Consider the following 16,033-nt stretch of genomic DNA (forward strand, 5'->3'; position numbering starts at 1 on the left):
GTCAAATATTTTGGTCACGAGGGCGCTCACGTTGGTGCCCACGTTGCTTACGTGCGTTGACGTGAGTTGTTTTTTAGACTCATTATGGCTAGAAAGTTATGTTATGGTTATGTTATGGCTAGAAAGGATCCGTCTTGTGTAAAACTCTCGCGAGAGTTTGGCTGAATGTCACATGGCTGAATGTTTACGTTTGGCAGGCAGCCTTTCAGTTACGATCGTTAACATCAGTGGGGCACAGCAACTGATGATGAGAAGCTAAACTATCAATTAATTATGTCAATTACAGGGAGTGTGATTGTTGAAATAGGGTGTTAGCGGTCTTGCTGGTGTTCAAAGAAGAATGACAACACTGTAGATCACCAACACTATGGTTTATTTTTTATTCACAGGCAAGTCAACGTTGTCGCAGTAAAAGTCCCAAGATAGCTCCCGGATGCAATAAAATGTTCCCTTGCACTGTTTTACTATTATGTCTGATGTTTCTCTATTAATATTGCTGCTGCATGCATGTGTATGTTGCATGATGTTACTGCTGTAGATGTGTTTCCGAGCCACTCCGATTACGAGAGCTAAATAGAGAACGTGACGTCATATTTACACTAGACGGATCCTTTCTAGCCATAACCTGCCATAACTCTGACAGCTAGGCATGATGGGTAATCTGTGATGTTTTGCTCTCTCAAAAGTTGGGCCATTTTGTCCTCATGCGAACGAGACCCCGCCTCCGACGCTGTATCCATGCTCTCGGCTCACTAGAATGAATGGAGAGAGAAAATAAATCTAAATTCGGCTTTTAGTGCATTTTACAACTTTTAGGACCGAATGATTCTAATAAGGGCTATAAAATAGTTCATACTGGGTAGTTTATTTATAAAAAATATCCACCGATTTAGAGGTCTCTCTCCCCATGTAACAGGGCTGCTAAAGAGGAGCAGTATGAGGCATGGCTTCACAGACATGTTTTGTATAGGTATGGCCCTACAATATATTGTTCCAATATAGCATAATATGTCCACTTTAATGTTTACACGGACAAGTGACTAGCATTTTTAGACAGACAGAAACAGTGTTAACCTATTCTTTGAAGATCGTTGTGAATATTTCAGATGTTGCTATTCTGTCAGCACTAGTGGAAACTTGAACCTTGGAACTCTTGTATCTAAGAGTGTCCTGATAAAGGAGATACATTGATATTTGTTTGACTCTTTTGAATAAAAAGGAGAAAATGCAGTCAGTCCACAAATACTACAACCTCTGCAAAAACAAAATGTACACAACAAATTGCCCAGCTCAACTTACTGGATATGAAAGAAAAAAGTCTCAGACAGAATAAACAAATATAGGTTTTAATTTTATTTACAATACCTTTTACACCCTTCTGCCCTGAAATGACAGTTTTTACACACTAGACTCATTGATTCATACAGATATACAGATCAAGCACAACTCAATCATTACTGTATGTAGTTAAGAGATTGTGCCCATGTACAGACAGCAAGACGATATACAGCCAGTACATGGATTTGTTTTGCTGTGATCAAAATGCTGCATTATCATTGCGTTATATTAATACACCATATCAATATGCAAATGATGAAACACTTCAAGCGTAGTTAGCACCAAAAAAGTATATCTTCCGTGCAATAAAAAGCATAGGTGAAGTTAAGTACAATTTATAAGAAGAACATAAAGGGAGTATTTCTTAATTCTGTACGTACATCTCAGCTCAAGTCTATTCTAATAGATGAGGAGTGAGGTATTGGCGGTTTAAACAAAAAAAAACAGAAACAGGCCTGATCTCCCCCTCCTTTCCTTAAGGCTGTGTGCGTGCACTGTCAAATAAAACATTCATCTGTTTTTTTCTCTAATCAAGTATGTAGAAAGAATTAAGGATATACTGCATCCATAATGTTGTTTACAATAATAGCTATGAGTTATTTACAGACATAAGGATTTAGTGTGGAAAGGAGGAGTAAGTGCTTTCGACAGTCCACTCAAAAGGAAATAAATCAATCATTTATCTTATACTTGCAGTAGATAATCTACATGCCCATTAATGACAACCTATAACTCCCAAATGATTTCTGTGGTGAACCTGAAATAGCAATCAGCCAATACTCATTGCTAAGCGATACAATAAAAAGAACACTTTTAAAGTAATGGCTACATGCACAGCAGAAACAGAAAACAGCATTAGGCTTCATCTTTATAAAGTTTAGGACTTTAATTTGCAGCTCTGTTAGAGCCGTAAAGAAAAAATCAAAAGCAAGAGAATTTGAGCACTTGAAGTGATGCAACATATTAGCCAAATAAAAAATATTCACTGTCATGTCAGATTTCCCATTGTTCCACTATTATGAAGACCTCAGCCTGAAAAAACTAAAAACATGGCTGTCTTAATGTTTTGGCAAAACATCCACCTATTTCAATAGAAAGCATACATTACAATTTGTGGACATGCAAGACAAAAGAAAGATGTCGTTTCGTTGGCTGATCCATTCCCAAATTGGTCCACTAAGACTTAAGTTAAGAGGAGCTGAGGCCGGAATCAGACTCTCCACCGCCAGAACAGACCTTGGAGGAAACGCAGGGAGCCATGGAGCAGGGGATGGAGTAGCAGGAACAGGTGGAGCTGTTGCGTGTCTCCTCTGTTATCACCTCCTGCAGAGTGTGTTGCTCCTCTACCTGAAACATGTTAGGTTGCTCCCCCTTCTCCTCACAGATGCTAAGGGAAAAAGAGGACATCGTTGGTTAGATCGGCTGCATCACAAGTTTCTATACATCATTCAGAGTCAGAGTTCCCCGATCCAAAAATAATTTGGCTAATAGAATGGTATGGCTTGGTGCTGGTACAATTATTAAGATTTATTTTAATCTAATGTTTATACTACACATCATAATATGGCACATATAAAAAAATACTTTAAAGATTATTATGAAGCTTAACTGTGCTTCAAAGTCATGCATTACATTAGGCAAAACTCTTCACACTAGTATAACTAAACCTTATGGTTACATTTTCTAACAATTTGCCTGGATAAACCATTAAGAGAACAACATTTTGTAAAACAGTAACACTTGGTATAATAATACGATGACATGCGATCTTAATACACTAAAAGTTGCTAAATAATATCAAAATATCGCCCAGCCATTCTGATCCAGTGGAACAAAATATATGCAATAACTAAACTATTATTCAGATTCAGACAAGATGCAAAAATGTACAGAATACTTCAGTGTGCTAAACCAAAGACAATTTTTCATGCACCATTGATCATCAAAACCATTTATTTTGGCAAGGTGGATAATTGCACTGGATGGCAGCAGTTTATTACTTGCAGGTCAAATCACATGTGTGGCCACCATCCTGACAAGTAGTATGGAGAACAAAGGCATTGTTCCAACCCTTTATGGACAAGGCCATTTATTGTTCTAGTAAGCTAAAACCTCTTTGTCCTTTGGGCACAGTACATTTAGCACAGCTATGCAGCTTACTCTTATGTGCAGGACAAAGGTCACTCATGAGCTACATGACATTGGATAAGAGTCAGTCAATATTAACACCAGAAGTGGAACTGTAGCTCAGAATGAGAGTACAAAATGTCTCGGAGTGTATCAACCACAACTCTTTACATGAACATACTCATGTTAATCGATTGGACAAATATCTCGAGTTATGTTTGTTTTTATCCAGTGCAATCATCCCTTTTAACAACCCAAACTGCAGCACAAGCACGTCTTCAAACATTATAGATGCAAATAATTAAATAAATTACAACTGTAACAAATATTCCACGACATCTCACAAAGTTGACGGGAGGTGGATAGCTGTAGGGTTTAAATGCAGGTCTTAATAATGGATCAACATTATTTTATACTATCAACTTATACTATTGACTTTCATAAGATTTACAAGCTAGTGTGATGCATGGTTACTACAAGGTGCTTTGGTGCTGTGTGACTATCATACACCAGCTTTAACTAATGAGATTGAAACTAATAAATATCAATCTTAGTTTGGTTCTCATACAGAAGATGATATATGATAACACTACCTCATGCATTAAACAAGCCATTCATTCTGTGTGCCCATCTTGCTTCAAAAATATATCGCTGAGTATCATGCCAAGCTCAAAATAATAAGGCCTTTCTTGGCAAATACAAAACAATACTTTATAGAAAATGATAAACATGGCAGTTGACCCACCAAACAACCCTGTTTAGTACAATCCAAAAAGATCAAATAATCATTGACTCTGAAACAAAGTATTGTACTAATAGGGTCTTGACGTTAGAAGTCAACCGTCTTGCATCATTGTCAAGGAACATGTTTTGTTCCTGCTGTGTATCAAGCTGAGTAACAGTGGGAAGACAGCCGAAAAACAGCCAGGGGGAGTATAGAGTGAGCAAATAAACAAAGCACAGCCAGGAACCAGAGAGACATTACTGGAATCTGGAGAACTTGAGTCAAAATATGGCACCAAGCATTCACAAATTCTGTAAGAAAGAGGCACAGTTATAACAACAACCTGGAGATCGAGTCAAATGGTTTGACTTTAGACGATAAAATAAGTTACATCTATGTAAGGACTGTTTGGGGTTGTAGGGTTCAAAGCCTGTTTGTACAAGCGTTCAACATATATAAAGCAAATGTATCTGTATAGAGTATCAGAGAACTGATACGATCATCAACAAACTGGACAAACTGGCCCTGCTGACCACACAGGACACCTTTTCACCACGCTAGCAACCTGAGCTTTATGCAACAACATTGGCACGTCTTGTGTACCAGTTTCACATTCATCAACAAAATACTCAATGATTAACCAAACCACTTTCATCAAAAGCTACAGCAGATGCCAAGTGATTAATGTGTCTGCCAGTGCCTGATGATATAACCCTGAATACTGTACTGAACTGTGCTGATAAGAAAGGCCTTGTAATGGTTCAGTGACATACCAGGAGTCGTATTGTCGATGCAGTATTCCCATTTAGGACATTGTGTACTATTCAGTTGGCTTTCTTTGGTGTTGCATAACAGCTTGAAACATGATCATGTTATCACAGCAGGAATGGCAGCAACGTGTTCCATCTTTTATTATTCATTTTAATGGACATTGTTGTGCAAACAAAACCTGTTGGAGAATAATTTCAACTGCCATTACTGTGTTGATTTATTTATCTTTGCTTTTTGATGCCTGTTTTTAAATGCCATTTAATAATGTGTTTATGCTGTATTTATTCTTAAATGTATTTTGTTTTTATTTTGTAAAGCACTTTGAATTGTTGCGTGCTGAAAGGTGCTATATAAATAAAATTGCCTTGCCTTGCCACACATAACCTACCTATCGTAGATGAGGCCATCGATTCCCTGCTCCCTCAGCTTCCTCCTGGTCTCGTGCTCGTTGTTGTCCTCCCCCCAGCTGAACACCACCAGGCCTTTAGACTGGGCATCCCCAATGTAAGAAAGGTTCTTCAGCAGCTCCTCAGTGTGGGCACTGATTCCCTAGAAAGAGCAAGCAAGGAAATCCACTAAGAAAAAAGGTGGGTTTGTTAAATTATATAAACTTAATCTTAAAATGGACTTCTTCCCTACTTGCTTTTATGCTGGTTTAAGAATGTGTGTTTTACATAGCAAGCAAGCTAATTCAGCCTTATATGAGCAGTCACCTACAAAATGACCTTAGATAATGCTGAGTAAACTGTCTGGAAGGAGTTTTTGCACTTCCCAGAACCACTTAGGTTTTCTTAAAGACAGCTGACACTGCAATGCTGGCGGACTTGCTTTTTATGTGCCGTGACTGACGTGAGAGTATTTTTGTAAGTCCTTGGGCCAAAGGCATTGCAGCAATGTTTGCTAAGGGAGGGTTCACAACAGACAAAACAAATATTTGTACAAATTCTGCAATTTCTAGATTAAATTGGACACATTCTAACAGTATTTTGCCTATAAAGTACCACATCTGATGGTATTTTTGATCGTCACACTGGCGAATTACATCAGGAGTAGAGCTTTCAAAATATAAATTGCACCTTGAATTTAGTTATATTTTAAAACAGTTAGTGTGAAACTACCTTCATTACATTCATTAACTGTTTTTATTTGAATTCTAGAAGATTCAGTGGATACTTTATGATAAATAAATTACTTTCTGCATTTCACTGCTCACCATAATATTCTCACTCTGGGCGAAACTTATGGCGATCTGAGTGGTCTGGCAGCGGATGTCCATCATTTCAGGATACTTGTTGGAAATTCCCTGAGTGAGGAAGAGGATGGGGTACATGTTCTGCTTTTGACGCACCCTGAGGGAAAACCAATGACAAGATGAATCATATTTTGCTTGACGAATGAACTGTAGAGAGTAAAAGATGGTTTTAAAAAGTACAGCCTGATTAAATCTGGGCATACTGTATCCTCAGTTGCTAACCGTGCTTACATGGTGCAGATATCTGGGTCAAAGCAGGAGAAGACAATACGTCTTTTCCCGCCTCTTTGCAGGACACAGGACAGGATGATATCCAGGTAGGTATTCATGTTGAAGTAGGAGGATAGGTTGCCATCCCATGACCCGTCCTGATCAAATCAAATGAGTTTATAATGACGATGTGTTATTATCCCACATTTAAATCTACAATCAAAATATTATTTGAATTACGCTCCATTGGACCTATTGACTTGCTCACCTTCATCTGGCAAATCCATTTAAGCTCAATGTTGAAGCCCACATTCTCAGGAATAGCTTGGAAGATCTGTTAAAAAATGTAAATATGAAGGATGCTATTGATTTGACTAAGACTTTGACATGACAAAAACTTAGGCAACAAGTAGAAGTAATTAGTTGTTATTGATAAATATCCAGCTTTTTAATATTCAGGAATCATTCAGTTATGTACCTGTGTGAGTGAAGGGAATGGCTGATGCTCATCAACCTCTTCTTCATCATCCAGCATATCTGAAGAGACAAATCAAAGAGATGAGTGTGAATGCGCAGAGCAACATTTGATCAAAGCTGAATTTATTACTGTATTACTATTACAACACAGAAATGAAATTCTAATTTAAACATGTTGTCTGTTCCACATTGTTTTCCTGGCAGTAGCTGGTGAGAGGATTCAAATAGTGGGTGCATACCTTTGTCATTGTTTTCTTTTATTGCGGTGGCATGGGCAAGCTGTTTGACAAAACAAAAACATCATCAAATCTATAGCCAACAAAACATTACATTTTCAGCACATTATTTTTCAGTTCTCATGGCCTACTGCTTCGCAATTCATTGGTATAATAGAGTGAGAACATTCTTAACTCTCATAGCAATTTCTGAATAGTTGCTTCATACATCAGGAAAAGCATTGGTGTAATGTATATACAGGACTGTCTCAGAAAATTAGAATATTTTGATAAAGTTCTTTATTTTCTGTAATGCAATTAAAAAAACAAAAATGTCATACATTCTGGATTCATTACAAATCAACTGAAATATTGCAAGCCTTTTATTATTTTAATATTGCTGATTATGGCATACAGCTTAAGAAAACTCAAATATCCTATCTCTAAATATTAGAATATCATGAAAAAGTATACTAGTAGGGTGTTCAACGAATCACTTGAATCGTCTAATTAACTCGAAACACCTGCAAGGGTTTCCTGAGCCTTGAAAAACACTCAGCTTGGTTCAGTAAACTAAATCACAAGTATGGGGAAGACTGCTGATCTGACTGCTGTCCAGAGGACCGTCATTGACACCCTCCATCAGGAGGCTAAGACACAAAAAGAAATTTCTCAAAGAGCAAGCTGTTCACAGAGTGCAGTTTCAAAGCACATCCACAAAAAGTCTGTTGGAAGGGGGAAATGTGGCAGGAAACGCTGCACAACCAAGAGAGATGACCGCAGCCTTAACAGCATTGTGAAGAAGAGTCGCTTCCAGAATTTGGGGGAGCTTCAAAGACAGTGGACTGAAGCTGGAGTCCAGGTATCAAAAGTCACTGTTCACAGACGTGTCCGGGAAATGGGCTACAATAGCCGTATTCCCATGGTCAAGCCACTTCTGAACTCAAGACAACGGAAGAGGCGTCTGACTTGGGCTAAGGAAAAGAAGCACTGGACAGTTGCACAGTGGTCCAAAGTCCTCTTTTCAGACGAAAGCAAGTTTTGTATTTCATTTGGAAGTCAAGGCGCCAGAGTCTGGAGAAAGGCTGGAGAGGAGCAAAATCCAAGTTGCTTGAAATCCAGTGTGAAGTTCCCACAGTCAGCTGCTGGTGTTGGTCCACTGTGTTTCATCAAGCCCAGAGTAAATGCAGCTGTGTACCAAGAGATTTTAGAGCACTACATGCTTCCGTCTGCTGAAAAGCTCTATGGAGATGAGGAATTCATTTTCCAGCATGATCTGGCACCTGCCCACAGTGCCAAAACCACCAGTAACTGGTGTACTGACCATGGCATTACTGTCCTCGATTGGCCTGCAAATTCCCCTGACCTGAACCCCATAGAGAATATGTGGGGTGTTGTGAAGAAGAAGCTGAAAGACACCAGACCCAACAATGCTAATGAGCTAAAGGCCGCTATTGAAGCATCCTGGGCATCCATAACACCTCAGCAATGCCACAGGCTGATTGCCTCCGTGCCACGCCGCATTGATGCAGTAATCCGTGCAAAAGGATTCCCAACCAAGTACTGAGTGCATTAATGGACATTTTCAAATGTTTGATTGTGTTTTGCTGTTATAAATCTTTTTTTTTTACTTGGTCTGAGGAACTATTCAAATTTTTTGAGATAGGATTTTTGAGTTTTCTTAAGTTGTATGCCATAATCAGCAATATTAAAATAATAAAAGGCTTGCAATATTTCAGTTGATTTGTAATGAATCCAGAATGTATGACATTTTTGTTTTTTTAATTGCATTACAGAAAATAAAGAACTTTATCACAATATTCTAATTTTCTGAGACAGTCCTGTAAACATTGTCCACGTCCATCTTAACTTGTGTTTTAGTTGCATAGTTCTGGCCATTATTCAAGATGTTTACCTTCAGAAGCTGCAGCTGATCATAGGTCAAGTCTTTGACTGGCACCTCAATAAGCTCCAGAGAAGTCTTGTCATTTTTCTGTCGAGGAGAGATAGAATGACCTCAGTTATTTGAAGTAATGACATACATTTGTGTATGGGAATATGACAGGCTTTTATTTTACCTTCTTGGTGGAAATGCAGCATGTCAGATCGTGGTATACGATGGGAACAGAATCTTTGGAGAGGTGAACATCAAACTCTACATAGGCAGCGCCCTGCAAGTACATTATTGACATATAATCTAGGCACAAGCTATGACGTTAAGGTTAAAATGTACTTCTGCTTTAATCATCTGCGTAACTCACATGCTGGGCAGCGCTTTTGAATGAGGCTATGGTGTTCTCCCTAACTCTGTGGTGCCTGAAAAACACATTAGAACACAATGTGTTGACAGATGCAGGGTTTGCTAATGTTCTATTGGCACACACTGTTCGATTGAATCTTTTTTCTTTTTTTTGTTCCAGACAAGGCACTGTATCCCGTCCAGGTCAAAGTGTGTTCTGGTGACTCACTTGGCTGTGTGTGTGCTGCCAGCTCCTCTGTGACCCACATCCAGAGTACTTCTTTTCTTCCAGTACTTGGCGAAGGAGGAGCTCATGTCACAATGCAAACCCTGGATAGGCCGCATCACCAGGTAATCCACTAAAAACAGAGTATCAAATAGGTCAACAAGCTTTTCCACGTGCACCGCGTAAACAATTAAAGTCAGCATATAAATATTTTCAAAAAAGATGAAGCAGTTGCTCACTACCTTTAGCAGCCAGATATCTTACCTCTGACTTTTCCGATGGTCTGTCTGGAATTTCGGCCCATTATGGGAAGTGTGGCTACTCCAAAGTCCTTACCGCTCTCCGCGAAAGAGGAGGAGAGGAGGCAAGCTGTGCCCACAAATCCTGGATGTGCATCTCCCTGGACTACATGCTCACCCATATCCTCCTGTAAACAAATCTCATATTACTAAAATAATAATCAAATGAAAACAGATAAATCCATCTCTAGGGATGGGTATTGTCTGAAATGTATCGATTCCGATTCTACTTATCGATTCCGGTTTTTATCAATTCCCTATTTCGATTCCAAAATGGTAAAAGAAAGAGGTCAAACGTTTAGATAACAAAAATATCTTTATTCTTTTAAGCTTTAACTGACATTTTTACAAATAAAAAAAATACTTGCAATACAAATGTATTACACAATAGCTGTGCTTTATTTTAACTGAGCTATGCCTGTGGCAAGCTATTAACTTGCCACAGGCATTACAGGCATTACACTGTGCCTTGTCTTTTTTAGTGTAGTGGAGCCTCACTTTAGAGCGTTTACCGCGATCCATCTTTGGTGTTATGAAGTGACTGAGCTCGTGAACTGTCTACGGGAGGGCGGGGGGAGCCTCGCTGCGGGGAAACTGTGGACCTCTGTCGCCTGTGAGCGCAACTTACATGATGCCGTTAAAAAAAATTAAGGGCAGTGCCGGCCGTCAGCGAACCGAGCCGGCCGTCCCTGTATTCCACCGGGTCACCGTAGCGCAGACGGACCTGGTGGAATACAGGGTCTACCGCGTTTGGGAACCGTTAAGCAAAACCGAAATTGTGTATTTTGTATGGGTACCCGGTTCCCAGCATTTTCTTATCGGTTCTCATCTGGAACCAAGTTTTCGGTTCCCAACCCTATCCTTCTATGATACTTGATATGTTAGGTCAGGAATACCTATTTTACTAGTTTATCATGAGCAGTTTTACCTCAAAGAACTCAAAGGTGAGCTCCAGGTTGTAGGGGTCCATTGTGTGGATGTTGTACTCGGTCCATTGGGAGGGCTCCAGTGCATTACCACATTCAGGCTGCGAGTGGCGGGACTTATAGCCGTTGGCACTAATCATGCTGATCTCCAGAGTGGTGGTCTCCCTGAGCAAAGAGGCAGGACTAAGCTGGCCTTCTTCCTCCTCCTCCTCATCTTCATACTCCTCCTCAAACCCCTCTAACGTCAGCTTGATTCTGTATTGGTAGGGAAAATAAACAACAAAGTAAATACACAGATATGGGGATGATGAAAGAAGCATATACTTAAAGAAATGAATGCATCAAAACATTAAAAGATAAAGTGTTAACAAGTGAGGTTGTACTCTCAGCCTCCCTCATATGCAGAGTTTCTGTTGCACTTTAGAAAAAGGTTGGCTAATAGTAGCTCTGTAATGACCTTCTGCTCCGTCTCATTTCACTTTCAAGGAAAACCTTCTCTGTGGAGTATTACATTCGACCTCAGTGTCACATGTACCTGAAGCGTGACTTCTTGAATTTCTTCTTTGTAATTGATACCGGAGAAGTCTTAGAATAGTGCAAGCGCAGGCGAATCTCGGTCTGGCACGTGAGCCAGCCAGAGTCTACACAATTCACCCCGTCTATAAAAAGAAAGACACAACATAAATGTACTTTGACAGTGGAACAAAGAACTGGTGGCAGCTCTCTAAGAAAATAAAGACTTTTAAACCTCTGCTGTGGGATTAAAGGCATACTTTACTAAATAAACGATCATTATATATCAAATTATCACTCAGTGCAACCTTGAATTATTGAAGAAAAATACATTTGATTCTTTGTTCACCTTTGAGGCATGCATGAAAAACCACGTTTTCTCTAAGAATTCAAGGGAACACTGGATAAGTGATAAATATTCAAATGGTCAATTAGCGGGTTTAATGATCCTTTAAGGACATTGGTTAGCAACTTAGTTCAATTGTACTTTTGTCTCCATAGGATTTTACATGCTGAACTATTGATAGTTCTTATGTTTGTAGTGAGTAGTTTTAGTTATTTTAAATCAAACTTACTGTGAATTCCAAACTGTCCATCGTCAATATTCTGGTGGGATCCTGCAATAAATGGAAAGCCCATTATAAACTGGATAAAAGAATCTCAGCGGTACACAAAGGTTGAGGCCAGATCAAACCAGAGCATTTCCTGTGTACAAAGAGGCAATTCTGTTTGATCTCTCAAAACAACAGCCTTCATTGCTCTGAATTTGATTAGTCTCAACCTTAAGTTTCAACTAAGCAATAAAATGTATTTGATTCCAGAAATATATTTTAACTTAGACTCTGAGCATGAGCCTGTCAGTAAGGCTGGTTTAGCAGGATGTTTATTAAAAAAGTCAGATTTCAAACAAAACATGTCTGGGTTAAATATCAAAAATTAAAGTTTGTAAAAAAAATATTTTTCTAGGGGAATAAGTTCTTTAGTGGTTAGATGAAAGAAAGAAAATGATTGGGTGACGGGCTTGGTGCAGGCAATTATTCTAGCCAACCAGCTCATTTTAACAAAATGAACTTTGCCAGTGTTAGTCCAAAACAATGTTGATTTAACTAGAGACGTGTGCAATATCAGTTCATGACATATGCTGCATTGCAGAGTTTACTCTATGGCTCTAGATTATTCCAGCAAGTACTGTCCCGCTCTTTTTGCCAAAACATAAACACTGCAATCAGGTGGTAGTTTGTTAATTTAGAGATACACATTGCCCAAAACGATAAATTAAAGGTCAGATTAGACTTTCCCTCAAATACTAACCTTGTTTCTTCAGTGGTTAAACAGCTGACCCTATGCAAGTATTGATGGGCAACTGTATCATATAGTGCTAGGAGAGGGAATGGGAGGTGTGTAGGGGGCATGGCACACTTCACCCAACCCAACCACACCGTGCACCGTTTTTCGTTGTTCTATACCTGTGGGGCTCATCGTGCGCGGGTGTTGATGGGTCTCCCACATATTGACTATCACTTGATAGGGACCACCTGCACTCTGCAATTTCAATGTTTGGTACAGTGTTAGGGTTTTCAAATCAGATACATTGATCTAGCTTTCAGTCTGGTGTCAGCGCAGCAGCTTGTTGGACTAGGGTGTCAGAAAGGAGTTAGGGCTGGTATAGTCACCAATCTCCCGCTGGGGCAGTCAGCTACCATCTGTTGAATCTGAAAAGTGAATTTGTTAGTGAAAAAAAAAAAAAAGGTCTTCAGTTAGGCTGCTCTCTATCTGTAACAAAGTCATCATCAATTTCAGCAGCAAAAGGTTAGCATCTCATTTTTTTATTTTATAAAATCATTAAAGAAAGACAATATCACATGGAAGAAACAATAGCCCAACACTGATCAAGTGTACACTAAATGCATCGCTGATGAGAATAACTGCAGTTTCATATGCAATATTTAAACTGCATGAGTAACTGGCCAATGTTAATTTAATGAACTGTTCATCAACTGTTGAAAGCCAATGACAAGCTTTAGCTTGCAGAAACTTTAAGCCTATCAGTTTACAGAGAGGCATCCCACAAACAAATACTTGAGGAAGTCAAGCAAAGCAGGCTTTGAGTCTCACAATATGTGAGCCCCACCTATTACATAACAAATAATAATCCCCTTATAATAATTTGAGGTAATAGCTGAATTATATATATATATATATATATATATATATTGCTAAGGTAAATGTCTGACACATTTTCTATCTCTTTCCTTCCCGGGGAAATATGGTCCCTCTTGTTTCTACTGTAGTGTATACAGAGCCTGCCTATTCTACAAAACTGGTCTTAAAAGGTCCCATGTCATGCTTTTCCGGTTATACCCGTCCCCTTATTTGTTATGAAGGTTTTTCTGCATGTAAACGGTCTGCAGAGTCACAAACCCTCAAAGTACACCCTGTAGCGAGTAAAACTCTAACACAGAAAAGACCTGTCTATGCTGCCCCAGAACGCCTCGTTGGAGATTTCTCTTTTTCTTCCTGGGTACAGTGACGTGCCCATACCCAAATGGACTCATTGGTCCAAATGGACCAATCCGCGGAGCCGTTACGTTACGTCCGCAGAGCCGTTATGTTTATGGGGGGGGGGGGGGGGGGGCAGGAGCTCCAACAAGCTGTTTAGGACAGAGAGTGAATACACATACTATACAGAGATGCTGTATGAGAAACCAATGTGAGTTTGGAAAATTGCACAATATACATTTATTTTAGTATTACCTCAACAATGGAATTATGATCAGTAGAAATGGCCATGACATGGGACCTTTAAGGAATAAAACATATTATTTTTCCCAAAAACTATTTTAAAGTGTATTGAATAAACTAATAGAACCTGTTGTCCCCCTTCCTGCTGATGAGCTGTGGCAAGAAAACGAATGAATTGACATAAATCCATCATCACAAATCATGCATAAATTAATATGAATTAGCGTTGGCATTGAATTCCACAATATTCATCTTTAGCCAATACTGCTTTCAAAGGATAATCTTTGAAAGTCAACAAGTATATCAATCACTTATTCTTAGAGCTATAACTATACAGACAGGAAACTGCATTCACCTTTGACTCAAGGAAGAAACCTTTGAGATAGCGGTACTTGGCGACAACTCCTTTAGGCACAGTGATTGTTGTGGTCCAAGTATTTCTGTCAGGGGAACAAAATGTATTTTAAATGGACAGAATAGTAAAGACAAAAAAACCACCCTTTTGTAGTAGAGAATCACAAACTGTCATCATTTAAAGGACGTTTTTTTTTATTAAACTTGGAATTTAACCTACCCATCATTCCCATGAGGATGTAAGATCACTGCTTTTTCATGGCTCCAGCCTCCCAGGGATTCACAGCTACCAACAACTGCAATCACCTCCCCTAGAAATGGACAACATTTTGTTTTTTTACCTGATGTGAAAACATTCTTTATTGTACAATATATAGAAGCAAACATCATTAAATGCTGACATGGGTCACAATCATCTCACATGTTACATTCTACACATTCTACAAACTTGGTAAATACTGAACATTAACTTCCAGGAATTTCACTAAAAAAAGTGCTCTTATACACATAACAACAAGATTTAGGGAAACAAAGTTCAATATGTTGGCATAGCTACACTTCAAAATAGATCATCATGTGATCACATAGCATGTTCTACATGAAGGTCTAAGATAATGTTACAAGTGTCTTTATATTTAGTTGTCTGCAGTGTAGTTGAACACTTACCTGGAGATGTTTCTCCTCTGACAGCCACCGTTACCTGAGTGGTCTCCATAGCTGACCACAGGCACAGAGAATACTGGGGGCAGAAACAAGCTGTAAAAAAGAACAAACTTTAAAAACCTTCTTATTTTAATAGGTCAATAACACAGTTTAGGCGTATCTGAGTTTCACTCTACCAAATGTGACTTCTGGCTGTTAAGATAAGCTGTTTTAAAAAAATCAATTGAGTAGTATCTTCCTCTTACTGGTAGCTGACTCAAGTAAAGTAGCTAACGTTAGCTAACATTTTAGTTACCAGTCAGTTGAAAGAATATTAGCAAACATACGGATGATGACAAATATGGTTACCTTCTTGATGTTGGCAGAAAAATGTATCTTCGGGCTGCTTAAGATGGGGGATCCCCGTTGAAGTAGGATCGCCTATCCTCCAAGAAGTCTACGTGAAAGCATAAGCATACCTGGCCAGCTATGTCAGAGCTAGCGATTTAACGTCAAAGCTGGACCATAACGATGAAAAAAATTCGAGTACAAAAAGAAGTGAGAGCGATAGAGAGCAATATAGATTAAATACCACCAAGAGCCTGACAGCAGAAACCTAGCGCCGACGGAGCCGCTTACACAATGGTTATCTGCAGGGTTGCAAACAGTATATCAAGCACCAAGTTCGCCAAAATGACAAACGGATCATCCGGCGAGTACTTTCAAAATAAAACATTGAATTCCTCGATGTTAAAATATTACACAACTTACTTAATGTATTAATAATAAAACACTAGGGGGAATCCAATATGTTTTCAATACAAACAATTGCAGCGTATGCTTCAAATAAATCTGATCTGCTTGTTCTCAAGGGTTCCTCTGTTTCCCATCTCTATACATATTTAAAGAGGATTTATTTATTTCTTATATTTAAATATTTAAAGGGAACATAGCATGGAGTTCAGATTCAAGCATAGG

At 38.9% G+C, this 16,033-nt stretch overlaps 1 protein-coding gene across 3 annotated transcripts; it reads right to left on the reverse strand.

Annotated features, from left to right (window-relative positions):
• Nucleotides 1-1,330: 1,330 nt before the first annotated feature.
• gpcpd1 (glycerophosphocholine phosphodiesterase 1) lies at nt 1,331-15,705 on the reverse strand. 3 transcript variants are annotated; one of them, XM_079643128.1, is made up of 22 exons: nt 15,425-15,705; nt 15,080-15,169; nt 14,634-14,724; nt 14,415-14,499; nt 12,991-13,029; nt 12,784-12,859; nt 11,893-11,934; nt 11,340-11,463; nt 10,807-11,059; nt 9,844-10,006; nt 9,583-9,712; nt 9,376-9,430; nt 9,193-9,285; nt 9,030-9,107; nt 7,139-7,178; nt 6,901-6,959; nt 6,691-6,756; nt 6,444-6,580; nt 6,174-6,309; nt 5,349-5,509; nt 4,451-4,500; nt 2,542-2,725 (listed from the first exon to the last, which is right to left on the reverse strand). In XM_079643128.1, the coding sequence occupies exons 2-22, from the start codon at nt 15,126-15,128 to the stop codon at nt 2,682-2,684; spliced, it is 1,971 nt and encodes a 656-aa protein (XP_079499254.1). In that variant the 5' UTR covers nt 15,129-15,169; nt 15,425-15,705; the 3' UTR covers nt 2,542-2,681. The 3 variants fall into 3 exon arrangements, with proteins under 3 accessions (XP_079499252.1, XP_079499253.1, XP_079499254.1); XM_079643126.1 differs by lacking the exon at nt 4,451-4,500 and having other exon boundaries at nt 1,331-2,725; nt 15,425-15,703; XM_079643127.1 differs by lacking the exons at nt 4,451-4,500; nt 12,991-13,029 and having other exon boundaries at nt 1,331-2,725; nt 15,425-15,703.
• Between the last annotated feature and the right edge of the window lie 328 nt (nt 15,706-16,033).

Source organism: Notothenia rossii (assembly GCF_949606895.1).
Source record: "Notothenia rossii genome assembly, chromosome: 8".
Taxonomy (NCBI): Eukaryota; Metazoa; Chordata; class Actinopteri; order Perciformes; family Nototheniidae; genus Notothenia; species Notothenia rossii.

Bases quoted from the DNA above. Each gene is read 5' to 3' on its own strand.
- gpcpd1 (XM_079643126.1), bottom strand. From the start codon at position 15,128: ATGGAGACCACTCAGGTAACGGTGGCTGTCAGAGGAGAAACATCTCCA. The intron at 10,007-10,806 runs GTAAAACTGCTC...ATTTGTTTACAG, and splicing joins TCACCTTTGAGTTCTTTGAG to GAGGATATGGGTGAGCATGT. The intron at 9,286-9,375 runs GTGAGTTACGCA...ATGTACTTGCAG, and splicing joins TCAAAAGCGCTGCCCAGCAT to GGCGCTGCCTATGTAGAGTT.